At 38.5% G+C, this 24,600-nt stretch overlaps 1 protein-coding gene across 2 annotated transcripts in view; it reads right to left on the minus strand.

The window, feature by feature from the left end:
* The window catches only part of ACSS3 (acyl-CoA synthetase short chain family member 3), a 160,059-nt gene extending 136,466 nt beyond the window's left edge, over positions 1-23,593 (minus strand). The window contains exon 1 of one of the 2 annotated variants that reach the window (XM_070409656.1): positions 23,125-23,593. In XM_070409656.1, the coding sequence (XP_070265757.1) occupies positions 23,125-23,432 (308 nt within the window). In that variant the 5' untranslated portion in view covers positions 23,433-23,593. Of the gene's footprint in view, positions 1-8,048; positions 8,069-23,124 lie in introns of those variants that run through there. The other variant, XM_070409657.1, reaches the window with a different exon arrangement.
* Positions 23,594-24,600: the final 1,007 nt, after the last annotated feature.

Genomic DNA, 24,600 nt, shown 5'->3' on the forward strand with positions numbered 1-24,600 from the left:
GCAGGAGCCGCAGAGAAGGGAGCAAAGCCCTATTCTTGCAGGAATCTTCCTGCAACGGGCCTCTAGTATAAACATATCTTGCTACTTTCTTTCTTTTGTTTTTTAGTAATTTACTACTCAAGCCCAACCTTTGCTTATATTCCTCACAAATGAGCACTTAAACTTAAGTGGGTCTTTTTTTTTGTATGTAGCTTTTGTGTGTGTGTGTGTGTGTGTGTGTGTTTGTTTTTGTCCTCTCAAATGCCCACAAATTTTTGTTCCTTTGGGTAAAAAGATATAAAAGCTAACTGCTTTTTGGTCACTCTCTGAGCATTAATTAACATCTCCTGTATGCACAAAATTAAATTGACTTTTCTCTTTTTAATCTGTTTTAAGTCAATTTTATTAATCCAGCCATATTAACTCAAGAGGGGCAAGGAGAAAATTTTCCTTTCCCTTGTTATATAATGTTGGGAATACATTAATATATTAATAATACTCAGCCATGCAATATAACCTAGTAAGGTGAGTCATCATTTATTTGACAATGTCATGTAATCTAATATATCAAGTAAGCCTAACTAGTTTATTATCTTTCTTCTATAAGGAGAAGGAACAAACCTTTTGGAATGTTCTAGGGCAGTGGTCGGCAAACTGCAGCTCTCAAGCCACATGTGGCTCTTTGGCCCCTTGAGTGTGGCTCTTCCACAAAATACCGACTTCTGCACATGGGCCATGAAGTTTCAATTGCACTGTACATGTGCGCCCGCACGTGGTATTTTGTGGAAGAGCCACACTCAAGGGGCCAAAGAGCCGCATGTGGCTCGGGAGCCGCAGTTTGCCAGCCACTGTTCTAGGGAGCTTCTTAAAAATCCCAAAGTTAGCTAAAAGTCAAGAGGACTTGATCTAAAATTTGATTTGGGAAGTTTGTCAAAAATATGAAATGGTATGACACTTGGCTAAGTAGGGTCACAGATCATTATGAACCCGTATCTAATCATTTACTCAACCAAAGTGACAAAAGATTTCAAAGGTAAATACAGGAGATTACACAATTGTTAGCAAAACTTAGGTCCTTTAATATTGAGGAGACTATGTTTACTAAAATAATCAAAGACTGATGCTAGAGATACCATGAAGCACAGAAATTATTCTGATAAAACACACCTTTGTTTTTTAGGTCAGCAACTTAAAAGATAATGAAACATTCCATTTGTTTTCAAAAGCAGACGAAAAGTCCAACAAAACTTTAACCTTTCAACAGAGAGAAGACCAATTCTAATTTTGTATCAGTGTACTTTTGATATTTAAATAAATTTATTTCAATCTTAATGAGCTTGGCCTTGCATAAATTCCTTTCCAAAGATTCTTTTTCCACGAACCTCTATAATGTTCTTTTTTTTATATTCAAATTTTGTCCAACTGCTGGTTTAGACCAGACCCCCAGGATCGGGCCTTAACCGGCAGTCGGACATCCCTCTCACAATCCAGGACAGCTGGCTCCTAACTGCTCACCTGCCTGGCTGCCTGATCACCCCTAACTGGCACCCTGCCAGCCTGACCACCCGTAACCGCCTCTGCCTGCCAACCTGATCGCCTCTAATGCCCCTACCACCAGCATGGTCGCCACTTACTGCCTGCCAACCTGGTCACCCCCAACAGCCCCCCTCTGCCAGCCTGGTCGACACTAACTGCCCCCCCCCCCCCCGCCAGCCTGGTCGACCCTCACTGACTCTACCTGCCAACCTGGTTGCCCCAAGTGCCTCTCCCCACCGGCCTGGTCTCCCCTCACTGCCTCCCCACCAGCCTGGTCACCCCCAAATCCCCCCTACTGGCCTGGTCACCCCTCACTGCACCCCTGCTGGCCTGGTTGCCCTTCACTTCCCGCCCTACTGGTCTGGTCGCCCCACGCCGCCTGCTGCTCAGTCATTTGGTCATCCCTCATTAACCCCCCTGCCGGCCTGGTGGCCCCACACAGCCTGGTGTTCAGTCATTTGGTTGTCCCTCACTAACCCCCTGCTGGCCTGGTCGCCCCACTCAGCCTGTTTGGTCATCCGTTCAGTTGTTTCAGATGTGACAGCCCCTGGCTCTTTATATATATAGATACTTTTGTGTTAATTTTTATGAACATGTATTTATATATTGAATGGGTTATTTAAATACATTTCAATAAAAATATAAATTAAAACAGTCAAGATTGCTTGACTTTGGTTTTACTGAATCATCAACTTTATAATCAGTAAAATGAGCATTAATAAAAAATGTTTTAATGAAATAAAAGCATCTCTTTTCAACTTCATCTAGTAAAAAGGATCATTTCTTATGACAACATCTAAACTTGGGTTTAAGAAACTAAAAATTGGGTCATAAAAATTTTTGCTCCTTCTTTTTATTTACTTTTGTCATCAAAATCAACCTCAGGCAGCTGAGCAGTCATAATAAATGGCTACATAGAACCTTCAAATCACATTGATTTGCTATAAATCTGTCATTGTCGTTCCTACTGTCCACTATGATTTTGGTTGCCCTCATTCTAGCCACTTACAAGACTGCCCTTTCACACCCACTTAAAATGAGGTATGGCCATGAAGTCTGCTATGGCCTCAGAAATAATCAAGGAAGTTTTTAAGGTCCAATGTATGTTTACTACAGTTCCTTCTTTCTTTCGGTCACAAGAACGAGTGACAGTCCAAGTGGTAACTCTCAGCTGGTATCCTTGAGTGAGGATGGATGGCATGGAGCAAATCTCCCAGGTAACCTAAGATAAACTCGTATGAGTGACACATACCTGGCCTTTTGAATCCAGGGAGATTTGAGAGTTGTTTATTCCTGCAGCAAAATCTAGTCTAGCCTGACTGATACAAAAGTCTTAAGATCCATCAATTTTAGCAAATTGAAACAAACTTTAGAATTGTCATATTTCAAAATTTGAGAAGCAGCGGGATACATTCCAGAGCCACCAAAATACAAGGAATCTCAACTAGTATAATTATATAGTCACTACAGTAACGTTAGATGCCCTTGCAAAGGAGTCAAGCTATGCTGTCATCAGGGTCTGAACTGACAAAGGCATCGCTGAGGGTCTTGAGAAGGAGCTCCGAAAGAAGAAAGATCTTGAAACTCCTTATGAATTTGTTCTTGCACATAATTTTCTATTTTCCCCTGCCTTTTCCTCACTAACCCCTACTTATATCTAATATAAAAACTTAGACTCAGCTCTTTGGAGGGAAGAGAATCTTGTTTGAATTTGATTTCTTTTCTTCCTCACCACAGCCTAACCTGAATCAGACTTCAGAGCACCTGATACCAGACTTCAGCCCATTCTGTGTTTCACTTTGGCCTTGCTCATCAAATGACCTACTGGAGTGTGTATTTGGCCTACACAATGGGCTAGGTCAATGAATGTGGTAGATGTCTGAAGGATTTTTAAGAGGCTGGGAGCCTAACAAGTTCCACAGTCTTGATCTCTGGGCCCCATCAATTCCCAGAGATTACCACCAACTTACCCTTTATTGAGAGCTAAAATTTTGTTATTTAAGCATGCATTTATTAAAGCAATTTTTAAACATTATAAAAGGAAATAAAACCTGACACTCAAAAAAGCATTGCTTCTTTTAGAGGGGAAAATTGGTAGCATTTACTCTGTGAATTTGATTACCCAGCGATGGAAAGTTAAATTAATAAAATCTAAAATGCCGCTCTCAACCGCTGCCACCCACTTCAAGAATAAAATGTAATGTACTTCAAACAGTGTGACCCATGTAACTCACAAAGGGTCATATTGCAATTTGCATGAAATAACTGTTAAAGCTTCCTCCAGCACAACCACATTTAGTAATCATAATGTCACAACCCTCTCTATATGCTCAGCTACTGACTTCCGTAGTCTGCGTATATTCATTGTTAAATAACTGGAAAGTCCAACTCAAAATTAACCTTCTGATATGATCTTCCTTCTCTGGATCATATTACAATTTCTTTCATTGATGACCTACTATTTGGGTCTTCGTTTAATCATAATTACATTAAAAATAAAGTCACATTCTTTTTCAAAGTTTAATAAATCAAGGAAAAAGATGAGTTCATTTCATTATCTATATAATAAAATATTAAATCCACATACTAGTGATAAATGTATAACCTTTATAAGAAACAATTCATTATTCTATTGAAAGACTTCAACCACCTATCCTAGTGATAAATTTTCTATCAATAATAATTTTCTCTTTAAAAGTTTTTCTACTCAACAAATTTAATAATAACTTATTGTTGATTAGACTTGAGACTGTGAAGAAATGAAGAAAAATATAACTGGGAGCATGTTCTTCACTCTCAAAAGGTACACTAATTTGTAATAACTATAATACAACGTAAAATGTGGCAACTTTCCTTATACAGATGTAAACTAAGTATAATGAAAGCACAGAGCAAAAAAGGGATTAATTCCAACTAATGGAATATGGTAAGGAGCCAGTAGATGTTGAAAGGGATATAGTAGAGTGTAAAGGCCTGAGCTTTAAGGTCAAAGGACCAGAATTCACATTTCAGACATGTCATTTACTAGCTGCATGATTGCAGGCAAATTAACATGTCCAGGCCTTTCTCCCTCATCTTTAAAACCAGGAAAATAAAATAAAAAACAGCAACACAGCACTTTGCAACAAGACAATGTTATAAGCATTTAACACAGATTAATTCATTTAATTCTCATAACAAATCTGTGTCTGCTAATAGGATCCTCATTTTACCAATGAGGAAACTGAGGTACAAAGAGGTTAGTGGCCTACCCGAGATGCACACTGATGTGTCACAGCTGGGATTGGATGTCAACCAGTCAGCCTACAAGTCTCAGCCACTATTCTGTTTTCATAATGTGAGAGTACTTTATACCTACATAGGCACAATTTTATGCACATTTCATTGCGTATACACATTTCATTGTGTGTAAAATTGTACTCATGGTAGGTATAATCTATATAATAATCCTTTGAGGTATTTACTACTTTAGACACATTTACATATGAGGAAACTGGCTTAGATAAGTTATAAAAGCACAGTTGTATGGCAATGCATACAATGGACAGGAGCACGACACAAAGAGAGGGTGACTGTTTAGAGATTTTTTTCACAATAAAGTTGTGATAAAGGTGAAAAGGAGGGAGGGATTTGAGAAATAGGGGGACTGAAAAAGGAACATTTTAGAGAAAAGTAGAAAGAAATTTTAAAAGGTATATATGAAGCAACCAGGGCTCTATGAGGGGGTCAGCAAACTACAGACACGTGACAAATCTGGCCCACCACCTATGTACGTAAGAAAAGCTCTATGGGCCCTAACCGGTTTGGCTCAGTGAATAGAGCGTTGGCCTGCAGACTGAAGGGTCCCAGGTTCGATTTCGGTCAAGGACATGTACCTTGGTTGCAGGCACATCCCCAGTAGGGAGTGTGCAGGCGGCAGCATGATTGATGTTTCTCTCTCATTGATGTTTCTAACTCTCTATCCCTCTACCTCTCCCTTCCTCTCTGTAAAAAATCAATAAAATATATTTTTTAAAAAAGAAAAGTTCTATGGAAACACAGCCACACTGATGTTTACATATTCTCTCTGGCTGCTTTTGCTCAATAACAGTAGAACTGAGAGCTGCAATGGAGCCTATCTAGCCCACAAAGCCAAAATTATTTACTATTTGGCCTCTTAAAAACTCTCAAATAAGGCCTGCCCAATAGAAATTTCTGTGATCATGGAAATGTTCTCTATTTCCACGCTTAATAGGGTAGCCACAAGCTACAGATGGCTGGCTAAATGTAAATTTAAATTAATTGAAAGTAAATACAATTTGAAATTTAGCTCCTCAATCACACTAGCCACCTTTCAAGTGTTCAATAGCCACATTTGACTAATGTGACTGCAGAATTGAATTTTCAATTTTATTTAATTCTCACTAAATTAAACTTAAATTTCAATAGCCACATTGGCTACCGGCTACCATACAGGACAGTGAGTATAGTTTAAGAACTTCAGAGACACAAAGGTGGTCTACAGAGTCAAATACTAAAGAGAAATAAATTAAGGTAAGGACTCAAATCAATCCATTGAGTTAAGCAACAAGTAGGTATCGATGATCTTTGGGAGAGCAATTTGGATGGAGCAATGAGGACTGGGCCCACCTTGCAGGGATGCAGAAGTATAAGGGAGAGGAGGACCTGGAGTATAGACAACATGGCCAAGAAGTTAGGACAGAAAGAGAAGGAGGAGCCCTCGCAAGTGTGGCTCAGTTGGTTGGGGATAGCCCCATGCAACAAAAGGTCACCACTTCAATTCTGCCCAGGATTATGGGCTTGATCCCCAATAAAGGGCGTGCCAGTAGATGTTTCTCTCTCACATCAATCTTCTTCTCTTTCTCCCTCTCCCTCTGTCTCTAAAATCAATAAAAACAATATTTTTAAAAAGGATGAAAGAGAAGGAAGATGCTCTGATTTCTCTTTAGCTTGTACAAATCTTTCAACTGTTTTATTAAAAGAAAAAGATAAAAAGTGTAGGTAGCAAAGGGGAGAGGGGTGGTAAATTAATGAGAATATTGTTTGTTTTTTTCAATGGCAAGGACAATTGAGACAAGTACAAAAGTAAGGCAAAGTTCAGGTTCTGTTTTGGAAGTCCAGGTTCATGAGCGCTGCTGAAATAAGAGATGTGTTTGGAGCATAATATGAGCTAAGGCACGAAAGACCAGTTCAAGCCTTGTCTTCAAAGCCTTGAATGCCTTATTAAGGGCAGACCATGAAAGGATTGTGAGCAGGGGAATGGCTTGCTCAGACATGGATTTCAGATCAGCCTTGAGAGGCATCTCAGAGGCAAATGAGGAAATGGAATCAGTTAGGAACTATTGAGAAGCCTAGGACGTCATGATAAGTAAAGAAATGGTGGGGAGGGAGGACTATTGTAGCAACAAATCAAAAGGAACTAGAAGTAGGAGGAAGGATGCTATCAAAGAAAATGGAGGCTTTTTTTCATCTCTGAGTGCCAAATATATGTTCTCTTTAAGGTAAATTTCGAATAAGAAAAAAAAAAGTTTTGAAGTAGGAGAGCCAGCTAACATTTTTTAATCACCAATAATGTGCCAGATTCTGAATTTGGTAATTGACATACATCAAATCATTCAATGTACACACTATCCCTTGAGGAAAACAATGTTACTCCCATTTTACATATAAGAAATGAAGCTCAGCGTAGTCAAGTAACTTCCCAGAATTATACAACTCACACACGGCAGACGGAACCTAGTGCTTTCTAACTCCTAGGGAAATGTAATGAATCTCTGATTTTATATGACTCTGGTCTTATTTGAGTAATTCTTGTACTTTCACTAGACACTACATCCTGTGGCCAGAGACCATGAGCCACCTCATTAACGGCACACAACAAATGCTCAACAATTGTTTTTAAATAAATGTCTTCTGGTGTGAATGAATGCGAATGGAAGCAGTACTCCTCTGACACATTAACACAAATAAGAAAAAGAGTCTCATGAGGTAAACGCTCAGCAGAAACAAGGACGAGCTCAAAAGACTACTATTGCCCACAAACAGAGAAGGCTTTAAGCATTTTTAAGAGGGCATCATATTGCTTTAGTCACACAGTGACATCCCATCTAAATGAGATACTTGGCCTTCAGCAGTATCAACTGACTGTTCCAGGAAACCCTCCAAATTGGGTAATTGCTTACTTGGGCAGCATAATAACCTTATGGTAATTTAGCCACTAGAGATATTGTTTTTGAAAAAGTACTTGGAACACACATATCTCTATAGGACAATTATTTTAACAGAGAAACCTAACACAAAGAGAGAGACTTCTGTAGCCCTACTGATCCTGCAGCCATGAGTATACACACTCAGGACCCGGCCCCATCCCACCAGCTCTGGCCACAGGTTGCCCCATCTCGACATGAAAGGACAGTCCAGACATCTGCACCGGGGCCAGATCATCTCGGATTAAAACTGCGTCAACTGCCAATGGTGAGACATGCAGCCAACAGGAAAAAGAATGGAAAGAAAGGCTTTCAAGAAATCAATACCTGTTATCTGAACTGGATCCACTGTCAACGAAGAGAAAAGGCATAAATGAATCATCTTAAAGATCCTCCGGCTGTGAGTCATGCTTGACAGTTAAATTCAAAGCAGAAGGTGAGGACACCCTTTTATCTTGTTTTATTTTTATTCTAGAGAGAATGCAGGAAACAGAGATTTGAAGGAAAAGGACATGAGACTTGGTTTAATATAAGAAAATAAAAAGATAAAATTATAATTAATTAAATTACTACTAAAGGTCAATGTAAAAAAATAAGATCAAAACACCTTTAAATTTCAAGCATAAATTTATTAAAATTTAAATATAATCCTAAATACATATACACGTAAAAGTACATTTTCAAGAAAAGTAAACTTCATTAGACAGCCCTTTTCAAGAGAGCACTTAGCACACTCTTAGGGGCAGTAGTCCTCAGGAATGAATTCAAAAATAAGTCATGATACGGAAACAAACTCCAAATCAGGGCAGATTCTCAGAAAACCACACCTACAGACCAGGATGCCCACAGAGGCCCAAGAAGGAACCCTGCAAACCGCAAAGCTATCCAGAGAACCAGGAGGGGGCAGAAGAGGAGACACATTTTCCATTATCAACTGGTATTTGTTGGAGAGAAGAGAAGATGCATGTCAGTCAGCACCTAATACTGATTATAATAATAATGAAGTGGTGGAGAAAGAACAAAAATGAACGGGCGATGGGGAGAGAGGAGAAGAGATTGCAGCCCAGCACCATGCAGGGAGGAGTGAGCCAATTTTCTGACATGGTGTTACCTCACTCTGGTCAAGGAGAAAAGGAAAGAAGAGAGGGGAGAAATATGTCAAGATTGAAACTAACGTGCTCTAAACCTTAGGACTTTAGGACTGCATATTTTTCTGTTTCCATATTACATCTTTGTCTTAGCTGTCCACTTATTTCTCTTTAAGGCTGTAACTCATGCCTTATGGCACACTTCTGTTCTGATGAAACTCGTCTGCCGCTGAGGGTCCCAAAAGGCCAACACCACATTTATTAACTCATTCTGCACAACACAGCTCATGTCCACAGACAGGTGTTTAATACAAGCTCTTATTAAAGAGGAGGAACACAATCAATCATTTAAGAATATCGAAGAAGAAATTGTTTTTCCCATTGAGCCTTTAAAATTCTTCAAACATTGTTTCTATAAAGACTATGTAATTGAGGAAAATACAAAGGGAGCATCAATTTTGTTTTATTGCTTAAATAAAAAGGTCTGAAGCAAATATGACACAATGTTGAGATTTTACAGAGCCTAGTATTCAGTGTCCACTAAATTATTACCTTTATTTATTCTCTACATATTTCCTAAGGGAAAAGGCTGTGGGACCTTATTCACAATATTAATCTGTTCTGAGAAAAAATTTGACAAAGTACATCAGAAAGTATATAAATTCTCTTTGACTCAGAAATCTAACAATTCTTCAGTAGGAAGGAAGAAAAGAAAGAAATAGGAAGAGGCAAACTGACAGAGAGAGCGAAATCTTTGGAATTCTGTCCAAAAATACAAGTGTATCTGCCTGTTCATAATAGCACAAACAGAGAAACCACTTAAATACCAACATAATGGGATTGTGAAATAATTTTACATTTACCCAACAATATGTTAAAATATTCTGCATACATTGAAAATGGTGAAATAGAATAGAGGAATGGAAAAATCACAACTTACTATAACTGAAAAAAATGAAATATCAAGTAGTATGGGTAATATAATTATACTAGAGGCCCAGTACACAAAATTCGCACACAGGGGTGGGGGGTCCCCTTAGCCCAGCCTGCACCCTCTCCAATCCGGGACCTCTTGGGGGATGTCCGACTGCCAGTTTAGGCCTGATTAGGGGGAACTTGCCTAAACCAGCAGTCAGACATCCCTCTCACAATCCTGGAACACTGGCTCCTAATGGCTCACCTGGCTGCCTGCTTGATCACGCCTAACTGCCCCCCTTGCTGGCCTGGTCGCCCCACGCAGCCTGCTGTTCAGTTGTTTGGTCATCCCTCACTAAACCTCCTGCCGGCCTGGTCATAGGCAGCCATCTTGTGAGGGTGTGATGGTTAATTTGCATATTACCTCTTTACTATATAGGATTTTTCTGTAAGAAGAAAAATAGAGCCCAGAATAACAAACATGCATAGATTATAGTTTTTTTAGAAAGACAAACATGTACACAAGCAAATATATGAGTGCATACAAAAAATGGTAAATCTGAACAAGCATTGTAGTCTAGTGAATTGTATTGCCAATATCAAGTTTGGTTTTGATAAGGTCCTATGGTTATATAAGATGTTACCCTTGAGGGAAGCTGAGTGATGAGTACAAAAGACCTCTCTGTACTACTTTTGCAACTTCTTGTGAGTCTGTAATTATTCCAAAATAAAAATTTTAAAGGAAAGAAATGAAAGATTGAAGGGAAATATACCGATATATATACTGAGGATATATTTAGATATTGAACTACAGCTGATTTTTCCACCTATTTTGGCTTTTCTACATTTAAATAAAATGTAAAATAATACTTTGTGAAACAAAACATAAACCCAAATTTCAATCAGAATTATTTTTGAATAAAGAAATATCAATGAAAAGTAATTAGTTAAACCTAGATCTCAAACCTTATCTTTATAAAATCTCTGCTCTTTTAACTAAAATATACTGTATCTTTCATCCGAATTCCAACCTTCACCTCTCACCAAAACAGCCTGACGCACAGGTACAAACATAACATAGACATACCTACAAAGATAAACCTAACATAACTAACTAGATATTATTGAGCATAAATTAAAAATGTTAAGGAAAGTAGACAAAAAATGTATTATGCCATTTTTCCTAGCTTTATCCTCAAAATAATCTGAGAACAATGTCACAAACTACATCTTTGTTCTCTTTGCCAACTCCCCTACTATCTACATATTCGTAAATAAATAATTTTCCATTAACATTCAATAATTTGAAACTTGAATACAGTGAAGCCTGCTCAAATATCCAAAAGTTCATTATCTATTTTTATTCTCTTTTTGTTTCTTTTATTCTCTTTTTGTTTCTTATTTGTCTTTTCCTCATCTAAGAGAAAAATGAGAGGCTACACAAAGGGATAAAATTAAATTGGTGGAGTCTTTTATCTGTTAAAGGATTCATTAGTTAGAGAACGGCTGCTGTTCACCAACTAAATGGTCCATACCACTCATGAGTACTCTTCTTTTATTAAGCAGGTAAATGAAAACTATGTTATTACAAGCAGAAACACGTTTTTCCTTTGATGTATGACATTGTTCTTCAAAGTTATACACTGTCTGGAGACTCTCATTCAATGCCTGGATTAGTGCCTGGCTCACAGAAGACATTTAATAAACATTTGCTGAATAAGCAAGAGAAAGAAGGAAAGAATAAATGAGGGAACAAATAAGTTAATGAATGAATACATTTTAGAACCAAAAAAACTTTACTTTTATAAATATAAGAGGTCAACAAATAGATATGCATGTATGTATGTATGTATGCACATGACTTGACTTTAAATCTGTAACACCGGTATTATGAGGATAAAACAGGATTAGAGAGGAAATGTGACATAATTGGAAGATTATGTACTCCGAAGTCTAACAGGTCTGTTTTTTCATGCCAGATCTGCCACCCGCATGCCAAGTGAACACAAGCAAGTTACTTAACCCTCCCTAAATTCTTCTTTAAGAAATGATGTTCTTGCCCTGGCCAGTGTGGATCAGTTGGTTAGAGTATTATCCATACACCAAAAGGTCAAGGGTTTGATTCCTGGTCAGGGTGCTTACTGGAGGCAACTGATTGATGTTTCTCTCTCACATTAATGTTTCTCTCTTGCTCTCTGCCCCTCTCCCTTCCTTTCTCTATAAATCAATAAAAACATATCTTCAGGAAAGGATTAAAAATAAAAAAATAAAATTTTTTAAAGGAAGTATATTCTTGAAAAGTTAAAAACTATGGTAAGGGATATTATTGTAGTTATTATTATCATAATAATATATTTTGTCTCCTATAACACCTTAACACACAAACACACACATATGCACACACACCCAAACATATACATATAGAGTAAGATCAGCCTTGAGGATTTAAGAGATTTTAATGCAGCAGTATTATTATTTCCATAAAATACAGTTTTTCAACTAACTAGATACTTAGTAAGAAAAAGCAAATCTTCCTGATTAAAGGTATTTTATTAATTATAAATTTTATATTAAATATTAAGTAATATATTAATATAAAATTTATCTTAACATGAACATTAATCCTTTTATAACTTCATTAAATTAAGATACAATTTTTATCAAATTATATCCACTAAGCCTATAATTACAGTCATATTTCAAACAGCTTTTGAACTATTTAAATAATGAGATATTTATAGTAAACATATGTACAAGACCTTGAACAATTAGGACCCAACATTTTAAACTGACAATAAATTCAGCTTTATATATACATTTTTTAAATTCAAGCTTTTATCAGAATAAAATCAGCTTTTATTCCAAATAACGTAAATATTAAGAGTGTTGTCATTTGTGGCAGTACCTAAATGTGTCCTAAAAGAAATAATATTTTTATTATCTGATTGCTAACCCATTTTTTTCTTTTTTCATTGAAGAATAATTTATTTATAATATTATATTAGTTTCAGGTGTGAAATATAATGATTTAATATTTGTATAATTGCTAAATCATCACCACAATAAGTCTAGTTACTATCCATCATCATACCTCCTTACAATTTTCTTTCCTGTAATGAGGACTTTTAAGATTCACTCTCTTAGCAACTTTCAAATATGAACATCATGTTATATATTACATTCCCATGACTTATTTATTTTATAATTAGAAGTTTGAACCTTTTGATCTCTTCAGCCAATTCACCCAGCCCAGATCCCTCTTCCCCTCTGGCAATCACCAATCAGTTCTCTGTATCTGTAAACTTGTGTGTGTTTTTCTGTTTTACTTTGGTTTGATTAATTTTTAGATCCAACATATAAGTGAAATCATATGATATTTGTCTTTCTTTTATCACTTTTATCCACTGATTTTGACTTGGTCAATAAAATTTGATATATTTGGTTAACATATGTACTACACAATGACAATCTAGTAACATAATATTGATCCAGATCTTAAATCTGAAATTCTTAGGGTCTAATATGTGCCAAAGAGACAACTTTTCCAATCAATACTCATATGGGTACTTGGTCTGTACCACAGAAGTAAAGTATTTCCCTCCTTGCAATATAAGTGTCTTTGGCTTGATGACTAAGAACCTATGCCAATGTAAAATATTCTCTACTACAACTTAAATATAAATTAGCTAAAAAGGAGCAAAGGGATACAATTGCCTCGTAATAAAACTTAGAGCCATGAAGATAAAGAGAATTTCCAACCCTAGGATGCTTTTATTCATGGGTCATTTTGGGTTCTGGTGGGATGGATAATTCAAGTAATAAAATGCAATATATGTATAAATCAAGATTAAGGAAATGGATTAAGAAAGTTAATCTGAACATAGACCTATAAACCAGGAGATCAGATTTTGATTCCAGGTCAGGGCACATGCCTGGGTTGTGGGCTTAATCCCCAGTAGGGGTCATGCAGGCAGTAGCTGATCAATGATTCTTTCTCATCATTGATGTTTCTATCTCTCTCCCCCTCTCCCTCCCTCTCTGAAATCAATAAAAAAAATTTTTTTAAAAGAAGGTTAATCTGCATATGTTAAAGTTTTAAAATCAATTCAATTGATATACACAGTTATGTGCATTCCACTATAGAGATAACAGAGGTGACTGATCCCTGCCCTTCCATGAACTCGTGGGGACTTGTTAAGTTACTGGTGAGACCAAAGCACTGTGGAACGTGAGCATTTACAGTGGATGTATAGTGACAACATGGAGATGCGTATTGAGCATTCTTTGCTAAACTAGCTTAAAGGGAAATAAGATTCAAGGTGATGTGCTTTTTACGAAAGAGGCATTTGTCAAGAAGACATGTGCAAGTTGACTCTGGGAAAACAATGAAGATATATTCCTCTAAAATGAGAGGAGGGTGGAAGACATATAGAAACATAAGCAACAAATGAGAAGAAGGGAAGTTACATCTCTGACAAAAAATTTTTAGAATTCTTACATTGTTCTCATTCTTCTGGACCCTCTAGGTCCTGACATCTAAACAGTCATGACACCAGACAGAAGTTAAAAGTGTAGTTACAACTAAATACAGAAATTAAGCTATATGATGTGACCCAACTAGGTTAAAAAATTAAGTCCACCACTATTCAACATGTGTTTTAGTTAACACAGCTATAAAAATGCATTTTTATCTGATAAGGTGTTGGGAGAATTGAAAGAAATATGCATATATAATGTTAGTATAAGGCCTAACCCAGAGCAAGTGCCCAATAATCAGTAACTGCTGTTATCATTGGCATGGTTGTTACTGTTGTTGTCATAATCATTATTGAGAGACAAGGCATCATCTTTAAGGAAAGGAATAGCTCAGTCATCAGCTAGAGAATAATCACATACAAGTATCCTCCCTAATCCAGTACAGATTCTGTAAATGTACCAAGTCTTTTGTGGCTGACCTCCTAAACACTCAATGGCAATACAGGAAAGTGAGAGAGCCCGCAAGTCATTGTCCTTACACTGAATTTCAAAAAAATGAGCTGTTCATATTCAAACTAAGAAAGCTGTATGCAATATAATTCCTAAGAAACTCATCTCTGCACTGAACATATATAAATAAGCCTGTCCACCTGCACTAGAATCAAGATGAAAAGCCATTAAAGAAAAACAGGAAAGAATATTATACGTGAATGCATTAAAAAATAAACAAACTCATTAACTTCCATAATTATAAAATTCAACAAGTTCTAATATTTTATTTTATTAGCAGATTGGAAGAAAGGAAAAATTTCAAATATTCATAAGTAGATGAGTTAATTAGGTTATTTATCACCATGTTCCCATAACAATAATATTACAGTATACTGTAAGCAATGAATAATGTGGTCATTACACATTTTCCTTAAGCCAAAAAACCAACAGAGCATTTTTTAAAATATACTTTATTGCTTTTTTACAGAGAGGAAGGGAGAAGGATAGAGAGTTAGAAACAATGATGAGAGAGAAACATCGATCAGCTGCCTCCTGCACACTCCCTACTGGGGATGTGCCCACAACCAAGGTGCATGCCCTTGACTGGAATCGAACCTGGGACCCTTCAGTCCACAGGCCGATGCTCTATCCATTGAGCCAAACTGGTTAGGGCCAACAGAGCATTTTTACTAAAGGAGAATAATATTGTTTTCTACTGTCCAGGAAATATTTCTAAAGTAGGTAATAATTAGTATAAAGCCTTCCTCCCCTTACCTTTGGGACTATTGTACATATTTTAAATATTTTGTATATAAAATATAATTTCCCCCCTCCCTCCAAAAAAACATACACATAAACCTCTTATTCTATATTTAATAGTGATATTTTCCAAAAGTTACTAAGATGTAGATCTGGATTTTTAAAGTTGCTTTTAGTGGTTTTAGAAGGAGTAAGAAAAGAAAGAAAAACTAATATTAACTGAGGCTATTGTTATAGCACAATATAATGTAGTACTTAGATAGAATCTAGATACAAATTCAGGCTGCCTGGGTTGAAATCTTAGATCTGCTATTCAATAGTTTTATGAGCTTAGGCAAATAGCCTAAAGTCTCTGCATCTCTATTTTTACCCCTATTACATTAGAATAAAAACCGGCAAGGTTGTTATAAATATTAAATAAATTAAAGCATTTAGCATTGTACCTGGCTCATAGCATGGATACAAATAAAACTTAGCTCTTTTAACTATATGCTAGATGCTACTTCTGTACATTATTAGCACACTTAATCACTTTAAATAGCCTATACAGTTGTTATTTCTTCTCAATCAATAAAGACAGTTAGATTCACTACAATAATAACTACAAACTCTGTAACTTGAAAAAACGATGTTCATTTCTCACTTATGCTTCACTGCAGGTTCAAGTGGACTCCCAAAGCATTGTCATCTATGCATTTCTGCTCAGCAATCCAGACTACTTCTCTGCTACACATGCTTCCATAATGACTGTGACAGAATGGAGGGCACTAAGCATTGAAGCACTGACATGCCTTATTCCTTTAAGGGCCATAGCTAAGCTAATCACATAACCATGCTGATGTGGGGAAATTCTATCTTCTCCTGTGCTCAGAAGTAGAGGAAAACAGATATTGCTGAACAATAATACCCATCACAACCCGAATTTTATAATCGTATTTTATGATTATTTGAGGCAAGGTGCAGTTCAAAGAGTGGAGCCAACATTTTAACCAACAAATCAGATTTTCTCCACAAATAATGATCCTCAACCTTTTTCTTCACTCACCAAAACAGGCTATCTGACAAATTTCCATTGGTAAGTAACAGTGGCAAACTTTATTCAGCCTTGATAAGGGGAGAGTTGTGAGGAAGGCTAAGCCAGGGCATTGTGGTTAGAAAAGCACTTAACTCTCAACTGAGAATCAATGAAGCTCTATAAAAATAAGAAAAAGTGTAGAGAAAGCAAGTGAGATTAGTGCAAAAGTAGACTTTTCTAAGCTCCAATACTTTCACTTAGTTATTTAGCTAAAAGTCAATAATACCGATTATATGTTCCTCCAGCTCCTAATTTTATCAATCTATCATACTAAATTTTTTTTGCAAATACCTATATTGGTCATGTCCACAGTAGAGACTTAGCATTCTTTCTTTATTCTTAATCTTCCCAAGCTTATTTTACTTAACTGACGTATCCATTTAGGAGAGAAATCTTGAAAGATTATACTTGGGAAATGTTATTCTAACATCAAAACCTAAGGAGAAGGTGCTCCGATTGTCCAGAGTTAGCTCTGAAGTCAAACACCTACAAACTAGTTGCTCTTCTCCTGCTTAGAGCAATTTGTATTTTGAATTAATAAAATTCACTATTTAATGCTTAAAAGTAATAAATGAAACTCTAACTTAGGATTTGAAAGAGTTTCTTTTTTAGCTATTCTAAGACTGTCAACTGGACTATTTCAAACTCAAAACTCCAACTTCAACTTCAACTTCCCTAGATATTATAATAGTACCTCTCCTTGCTACATTAGTACACTGTCTCCTACATCCGTTAGCCACAATGCCAGTGAAAGCAAATATAATTAAACCTTTTATAACAAGTTCTCTATCCGCATAGTTTAGATCAAGAATTTGAGTTCCACGTTCAGATATGCTTCCTAAAACCATAATTTTAAGAAGTTATTACAATATTTATATATATTATCACAAAGATGCCTTGGTTTCCCACACGTTTCTCTTGCAAATGTTAACACCACACTGAAAAGTAATGCTCTCCTTCATGAAGTTGCTGCTTTTTGCTTATGAAAGTGGAATTTTATTTTATTTTTTTTTTTAAGAAGAAGGAAGAGGAGAAGGAGAGGGAGGAAATGACTCGAACCACTGGATTTCTTTCTCAATGACAGTATATGGCATGAACAAAGGAAAAGTAAGCCACCTTCCAGGAGGTGCTCAGAGCTTGGCTTTCCCCCACACCTGGTCGTGGATTGGTGGCAGCTGCTTGAATTTCCATTGTCCATTGATTGTGGCCTTTGTCAGGCAATCCATCCTTGCTTATGTAATTGCAGCATTCCTGCAGTTCGCTCTGTTCTGTCCTGAAGGCTCAGATGCAGGACAGGCTGAGAAAATTAGATACAGCAGAGCAAAAAGCTGCTGACCTTCAGAAACAAAATGAGGCCCGTCTTTTACAACTGGTCTTTTTGATGAGTAGTGTATTTCCAACAGGCCATTTTCATGCTGACCATGTGTCTTCTAAAAATATAATAATGTTATGTTTAAGTTTAGATATACCTATACTGTACATAATATTATGAATAAGTTCATTTCCTGCAGTGGTTCTCAACCTTCCTAATGTCACGAACCTTTAATACAGTTCCTCATGTTGTGGTGACCCCCAACCATAAAATTATTTTCGTTGCTACTTCATAACTGTAATTTTGCTACTGTTATGAATCGTAATGTAAATATCTGATATGCTATATGTGTTTTCCGATGGTCGCAACCCACAAGTTGAGAACCACTGTTAGAGTTTGTCAAAAAGGGGCAAGTCTTCATCCTTAGATAAAACTCTGACCTTCAAAAGAATTAAATATAACTATATAAAATCTGAATCATATAAAGGAAATTTCTCAGAATCTTACTAAGACTTTAAAAAAGACCGAATTTCCCTAACAGTTGAATGTGCCTGAGTAATTGTTTGCCAAAGAACCAAAATTCAGTAGGGGAATTAAATTACTTCTGGTTATATAAAATTCACATTATGTTTTATTTATTTATTTTTTTCCTTTTGAACAATGTCAAACTCATAGAAAAATTCCAAGTACAAGATAAAGAAGTTTTCCCCTCTGAACAACTTACCAACATGTTGCCTGGCAACCTTAGAATAATTGAACAAATATTATTTCATCCCTTTCCCACGGTCTCTTCTTCCCTGTCAATCTCACAATCAAATGTTTAGCTATCTAGCTGAATAGCTATAACAGGAGCATATAGATCTGCTGAGTTGTTCTTTATTCCATCTTTTAAACGTCCATCTTGTTTCTTTCATGAACTTCTAGTATCTAAAGAAAAATATAATAATAAGCCACAAAGTTCAACTTGCAAAAACAGGGAGCCCTGCTGATGAGGAATAGTTTCAAATAAGCAAAATTCCCTTTATTCCTGTTTCACAGATTTTTTTTTCACTTCTGCCTTTAAACATGGGTTTCTCCTAAATGTGGCAGAGGAGAAAAGTAAAGAGAGTGAGGAAACTATCTTTTAGGGAACCTGGGCACCTTCACAATCTCTTATTCTATTTCCCTTAGGTCACTGTCAAATACATCCATGTGTTTACCTATCATCAGTTCACTCTGAAATGTACTGTTCTGGCTTTAGCTTTCATCTCTCCATTGATATCACATTATTAAAAGTCACTGATGATTTCTGAGTCAAAACTGATCTTTCAATCCTCAATAGCCTCAAAACAACTCTAGAGCCCATGACCTCTATGGACTTCCCCTACTTTTACCTCTCCTCTTTCTCATACTCCATGACACAAAAATACCCTACTCTTGCTTCTACTTCTTTGAACAAGTCCCACCCATTCCACAGTATTTTTCCTCCTCTTTGTCTCCTTACACTCAACATCCACCAGGCTTTAACTCTCATCTCTTTGCAATTTATAGTCAAAACCAAAATTCTACATCAATTCCCTCTTACATTTTCAACTGATTATCTTTAATTTCGCAATCAATTCCTCCACTTTGACTTTTGACTCATATTCTTGCAGTGACCACAACTTCTTTTCTTCCCTGTACCCCAGCCAGCCAGTCACTATGTCTAATTTTCCCTGGAACAGCAGCTACTCAGTTCCAGCCAAGTGTTACCACAGAAAAATGCTGACCCACTGCTGACAGATGGTCCGCTTTTTGTTTTCTTTTCAGAAGTCCAAAATGTGACTTGTTAAAGGAAATTTAAATTTTAGATGAGATCTTCCAATGTTTAAATACTGATAACTAATTTTTATAAACAAACAAAAAATATCCAGCATCTGGATCAAACAAAACCTATCTGCAGTCTGTCAGATTGTGACTTAAAGCCTGAGGGTGAATGCAAATGCCTTAGCATGCTTTCTGAGTCTTCTTAAACCATCCTGAAACTACCTTCTCAATTCCATTGCCAGTAATTCAAAATAACCACTACAAGCTAACTGTTTTGGTATACTATATATACTCCAAGCACACTTGGTTCTTTCATATCTCCATGCCTTTGCCATGTTTGTTCCCCACATTAAAAAAAAATTTTTTTTTTTCCTTAAGTCCCGCTTTATGATCAGTTCAAAAGCTACCATTTCTCTGAAAACTTCCTGAACCACATCAACTTATGAGACTATCTCTCCCATAGTCTAAAGACATTAATACCCAGTACTGTGTGCCAGGCACAGCCCTGGACATTTTATAAGCTCCCTTCCCCCACACAATCCTAAGAAATTGATACTAACATTATGAAAACATTGAAGAAGGCCCAAGGTAAGTGGCAGAGCTGGGGTTGTAACTTCACAGAAACTCCACGATCCTTTCTCCTTTAAACTTTTCTCCTTTCTGTCCAAGTCCACTCCCTTCTTTAATCATTAAGTCCTTAGGACATCACATTCTGTTCAGTATTAATGTGTCTTAAGAGCAAAGCCTCAGGTCTGTTGACCACAAAACAGAGTTTCCTTCCAAGTAAAGATAGCATCTTGACTTCATTGAGTTTCAGTCCCAGGCCCATGAACGCAGAAAGACCCTATCCTAACTGGACCACAGCCTCAGGAAACCAGGCAGAACATCAGCACCTGACACAATGATCACCTCCTCCCTTTCCTGGTCCCCGCCAATCAGTAGAACCAGGATCCCAACTCCTTTAACCACCATGATTAATGATTTTCCCCCTATATCACCCATGCCCTGGAAGCCACTGGGGAGCCAGATCTTTGAACATTAGTTTACCTGAGACTCACGCTTGGCACCATTTCCTCAACTAATACTTTACTTTCTTGGCTGCAAACTCCTCTTGTGTTTGATTGCGCTTTAATGTGCTCAAATAGGCCCATTTAGTCTGGTAACAGGGTTGAACTAAAAGCTGCCTTGTTCTAGTGCAAAAAGAGTAGGACACTCATGTTTTAATCACATTATATGACATGCGTTACGTGGGAGGAAAAAAAAAAATGTTCAAATCCTTAAGACTACTCCTTAGACCACTAGGAATATGGCTCTCTTCTTCCATTTCTTGATAATTTTCCTGTCATTCCTTAAGCCTCAGCCACATTAGCCTGCTTTCAGTTTTATAGAATTTACTGAGCTATTATATAACTCAAGGGCTTTGCCAATGCTGTTTTCATAGTCTGGAATGGTCCTCCCCTCTTCTCACATCTAATCCTTATTATTCATTGTGAACCACTTTTAAAGATTTCCTCAAGACTCAGTTTTTTCAGTAGTGTTTGACTGAATAGTAGTGTTAGAATAATATTGTTTGACTAAATAACATCATTCAGTTGTCGTCCTTTCTCCTCCATGTATGCTTGGCCACTGCCTTATGTTTGGCCCTTGTTTTTGTTTGGACTGTCCCAGTGACTTCTTGAGTTCTTTGCACTGTTATGGAAGAGATGGTCACATAAATCATTTCAGTACCATGCGTTATGACAGAACTTTGAGAACACACTCTTAGGAGAGGAAATAATCTGTGTTTTGATCTAAGAAACACTAGAATGTTTCTTAAACATTCCTAAAATAATTGTGGTATGAGTGCAAAATACCTATTCTTCCTTTAACTTTTACAGGGTCTATTTCAGGGGTCCTCAAACTTTTTAAACGGGAGAGCCAGTTCACTGTCCCTCAGACCGTTGGAGGGCTGGACTATAGTTTAAAATAAAACTATGAACAAATTCCTATGCACACTGCACATATCTTATTTTGAAGTAAAAAAACAAAATGGGAACAAATACAATATTTGTATTTGCATGTGGCCCGCGGGCTGTAGTTTGAGGACCCCTGGTCTATTTCATTCAAGTCAGGGTCTTAATTCTTTATTTAGTTAATCCTCATACTATTTCTACATTTATATATATGAAAATTGAAGCACAGAGAGATTAAGTAACATGCCTGGGAACACACAGCCAGTAACTGCAAAAGCCAGGACTCAAACCCAATATTCTGGTTCCAGCTCTCAATCATCATGATTCCCAAAAAGCGGGGCCACGTATTACTCATTGGTGTATAGGTCATTGCCAGGCATGTAAAAGAGGATGAGTCAAACACTACCGTCAAAATAAGAACTGGAAGAGGAAAGGCCCTCAGATTCTAAAGGGAAAACCATGCAAACATTTTCAAACAGGACAGGACAGGGTAGGGTGGCAACACAGATCTGCCCTGGTCCACTTACCCTTCCCCACTCCAGGTCCCCTGCCTTCAACAAGGAGACATTTGTCAGATGCAAACCTGACCATGTCCTTTTCCCCATCTCACTGCTGGGAACTTGGACATGGGAAACCTTCTTGCAGTGCTTCTAAAACTTTTTCAGGAAACATTGCTCCCTCATGGCTGGCAGAGGAGAGCAACCACAGTCATACCGGTGCGGCGCATATCCCAAAAGTTAACCACCACTCTCAGTTCTCACAGTCTGTGTCTCACCCTTACTATTCTAGCAAGTTCGTGTTTATTCTATAAAGTATCTCTGATTGTTGTAATATAAAAAAATGTTTATAACTACTTATAATTGCCGCTCTAGAAGAAAAGCCTTTGCTCCTACCATGATTTCTAGCACCACCTGGCCTCTATCTGCATTCTTTCTGGGCACTCCCATACTCCAGCTTCACACACAGAACAGGGCTATGGAGCTCCTGGCCATGACACATAAAACCCTTCCCGACCCAGCCCTGACTGACAGCCCCTCTCCCACCTCTTCAGCTAACACAGTCAGAAGCAGTCCAAGTTCAACCTGATTTCCAGCTCCTGGTCTTTAAGACTTAGATACTTGAGGACTTTGAGAAGACATACCCACCCAACCCTACTTGGGTGTGAATTTACTGAATGACTATCCCCTTCTTCCCACGGCTACTTAGCCATATGTCCCTAGTTTAATAGAGTGCTTGCATTTGTTTACATGGCTTTCTCCCATGTTAGGCTGCGCTGTTCCTGGAGACAGGCTCTTGATTTAATCAGTTTAACACCCCAGTGCCGCGCAGAGCCCTGCCATACAGGTAAACTGTCTACAGGAAACTGGACTCACAATAGATAACCGACTTCCTCAAGAGTAGGCAAGAAAGCTGTGAAACTGAAATTAAACACAAACTGAAGGGTCTGAGCACATATCTCCAGTCCCGATTTCCACCCCTAATAGAACTCCAGGTTCCCCGTGCAGGGAACGTCGAGGCCAGAGATCCGGTGGGCAAAGGAGTCACTCACCAGCTGGTGGAAGGGTGTCTGTTCTCCAGCGTTTTGGTCCAGGGCTTGTACCAGCTGATCTGCTCCGCGGCTTTGCCCCAGAACCCATCGGGGTCCGCCACCGAGGCCGCGAAGTGGGTCTTGTACTCGCCGCCACCGCCCGAGGAAAGCGCGCGGCAGCCGCGGCCCCCGAGGGCGCTCCGCGGACCCGGGGCCACGTACGCCCTGCGGGCCGGGCCGGCTCCCCGAGCCTGGGAGGACCCGGGCAGGGGTCCCCCGAGCCCTCCGGCGCCGGTGACTTTGCGGCACTGCAGCCAAGACGGCTTCATCGCCGCTAGCTGCCCCGCCCCCTGCAGGACCTGCGATCTGCTGCCCCCGAATGCACTTCGCAGGCGACGATCGGGGTGCTGGAGGCTCCCTGGGGCCCGAGGGCAGCAGGAGGGAGGCGGGGGCTAATGGCGAGTTGAGTCGCAGCCTAGGAGTTTGGAAGTCACACTAGAGTCGCCGGGAAAAACCGACCTGGAGCCGCGGAAGAAGCAACAGGCTGGAGTGGGGGTGGGGGTGGGGGTCGGAGAGTGAGATGGGGGGAGAGGGGAGGCGGCCCTGCAAGAAATCCAACCTCTCCAAGCATTGCCCACCTCGCGGTTCCCAGGAACAGCGCCCTCAAACTGCAGCACGGCCTCCCTTCTCTCTCGCACAGAGCCCCTGGGATGAGGCCCATGGGCCCATCCCACTCTCAGTTTTCAGGCAAACAAGTTGTGCCCAGCGTCTCTGGGCAAATCTCTGGAGAGCGAGCTGGTGCTGGAGGCGGCCTCGCCGCTGGCCTGCAGCGGAAACCAGCAACCCCGGGGTATGCGGCGAGGCCCCTGAAGTGTGCACTTTAGTTATGTGTTGATTCAACTCAACTCAATCGCTGATTATTAACAACACAAGCGGCTCCAGGGCAAAGACTGCTCCAGGATTTCCTAGCAGCTGAGAGAGTAGGAGGAGTGGTAGGAGGTTTTGCGGGCAGAATTGGGAAATGCTTCCTGGGGGTGAATGACAGGCCTCTGGGGTAGTTAACCCCACTGAGATAAGGGCTTCACTCCCCACCGGACCAGAAGCAAAAAGAAGAATGGACTTGTTACATTTCCTCCCTACCAATTTGCCTCTTTGGAGTTTCTGTGGACCTTTTATTGATAAGGAAAAAAAAAAAAAATGAAGACCTGATGAAAAGAGAAAAAGAGGGAGCTGAAGAAAATTAAGAGAAAGGCGATATAAAGTAGTATCTGGGTTTACCATTCTTCAGGCTCCTTCCCTGTTTTTTACATGTTAGCGAAATTCATGTGCGGTCTCATTTGCCTTGGGAGTATGCCAAACACGTTCCATTTTGGTGTGGCATTTATTTTCTGTTTTAAATGAAAGATGTGCATTTCCAAATCTGAAGTGAGAAAGAGTGGAATGCCCCTGGCCCTAGAAAGGATTATAAACCTGAGAAGTGGTAAACAGATTATTCTG

Source organism: Myotis yumanensis, unplaced genomic scaffold (assembly GCF_028538775.1).
Source record: "Myotis yumanensis isolate MYYU_CA2020_CCGP unplaced genomic scaffold, mMyoYum1.0.hap1 SCAF_3, whole genome shotgun sequence".
In the NCBI taxonomy this organism is placed as follows: Eukaryota; Metazoa; Chordata; class Mammalia; order Chiroptera; family Vespertilionidae; genus Myotis; species Myotis yumanensis.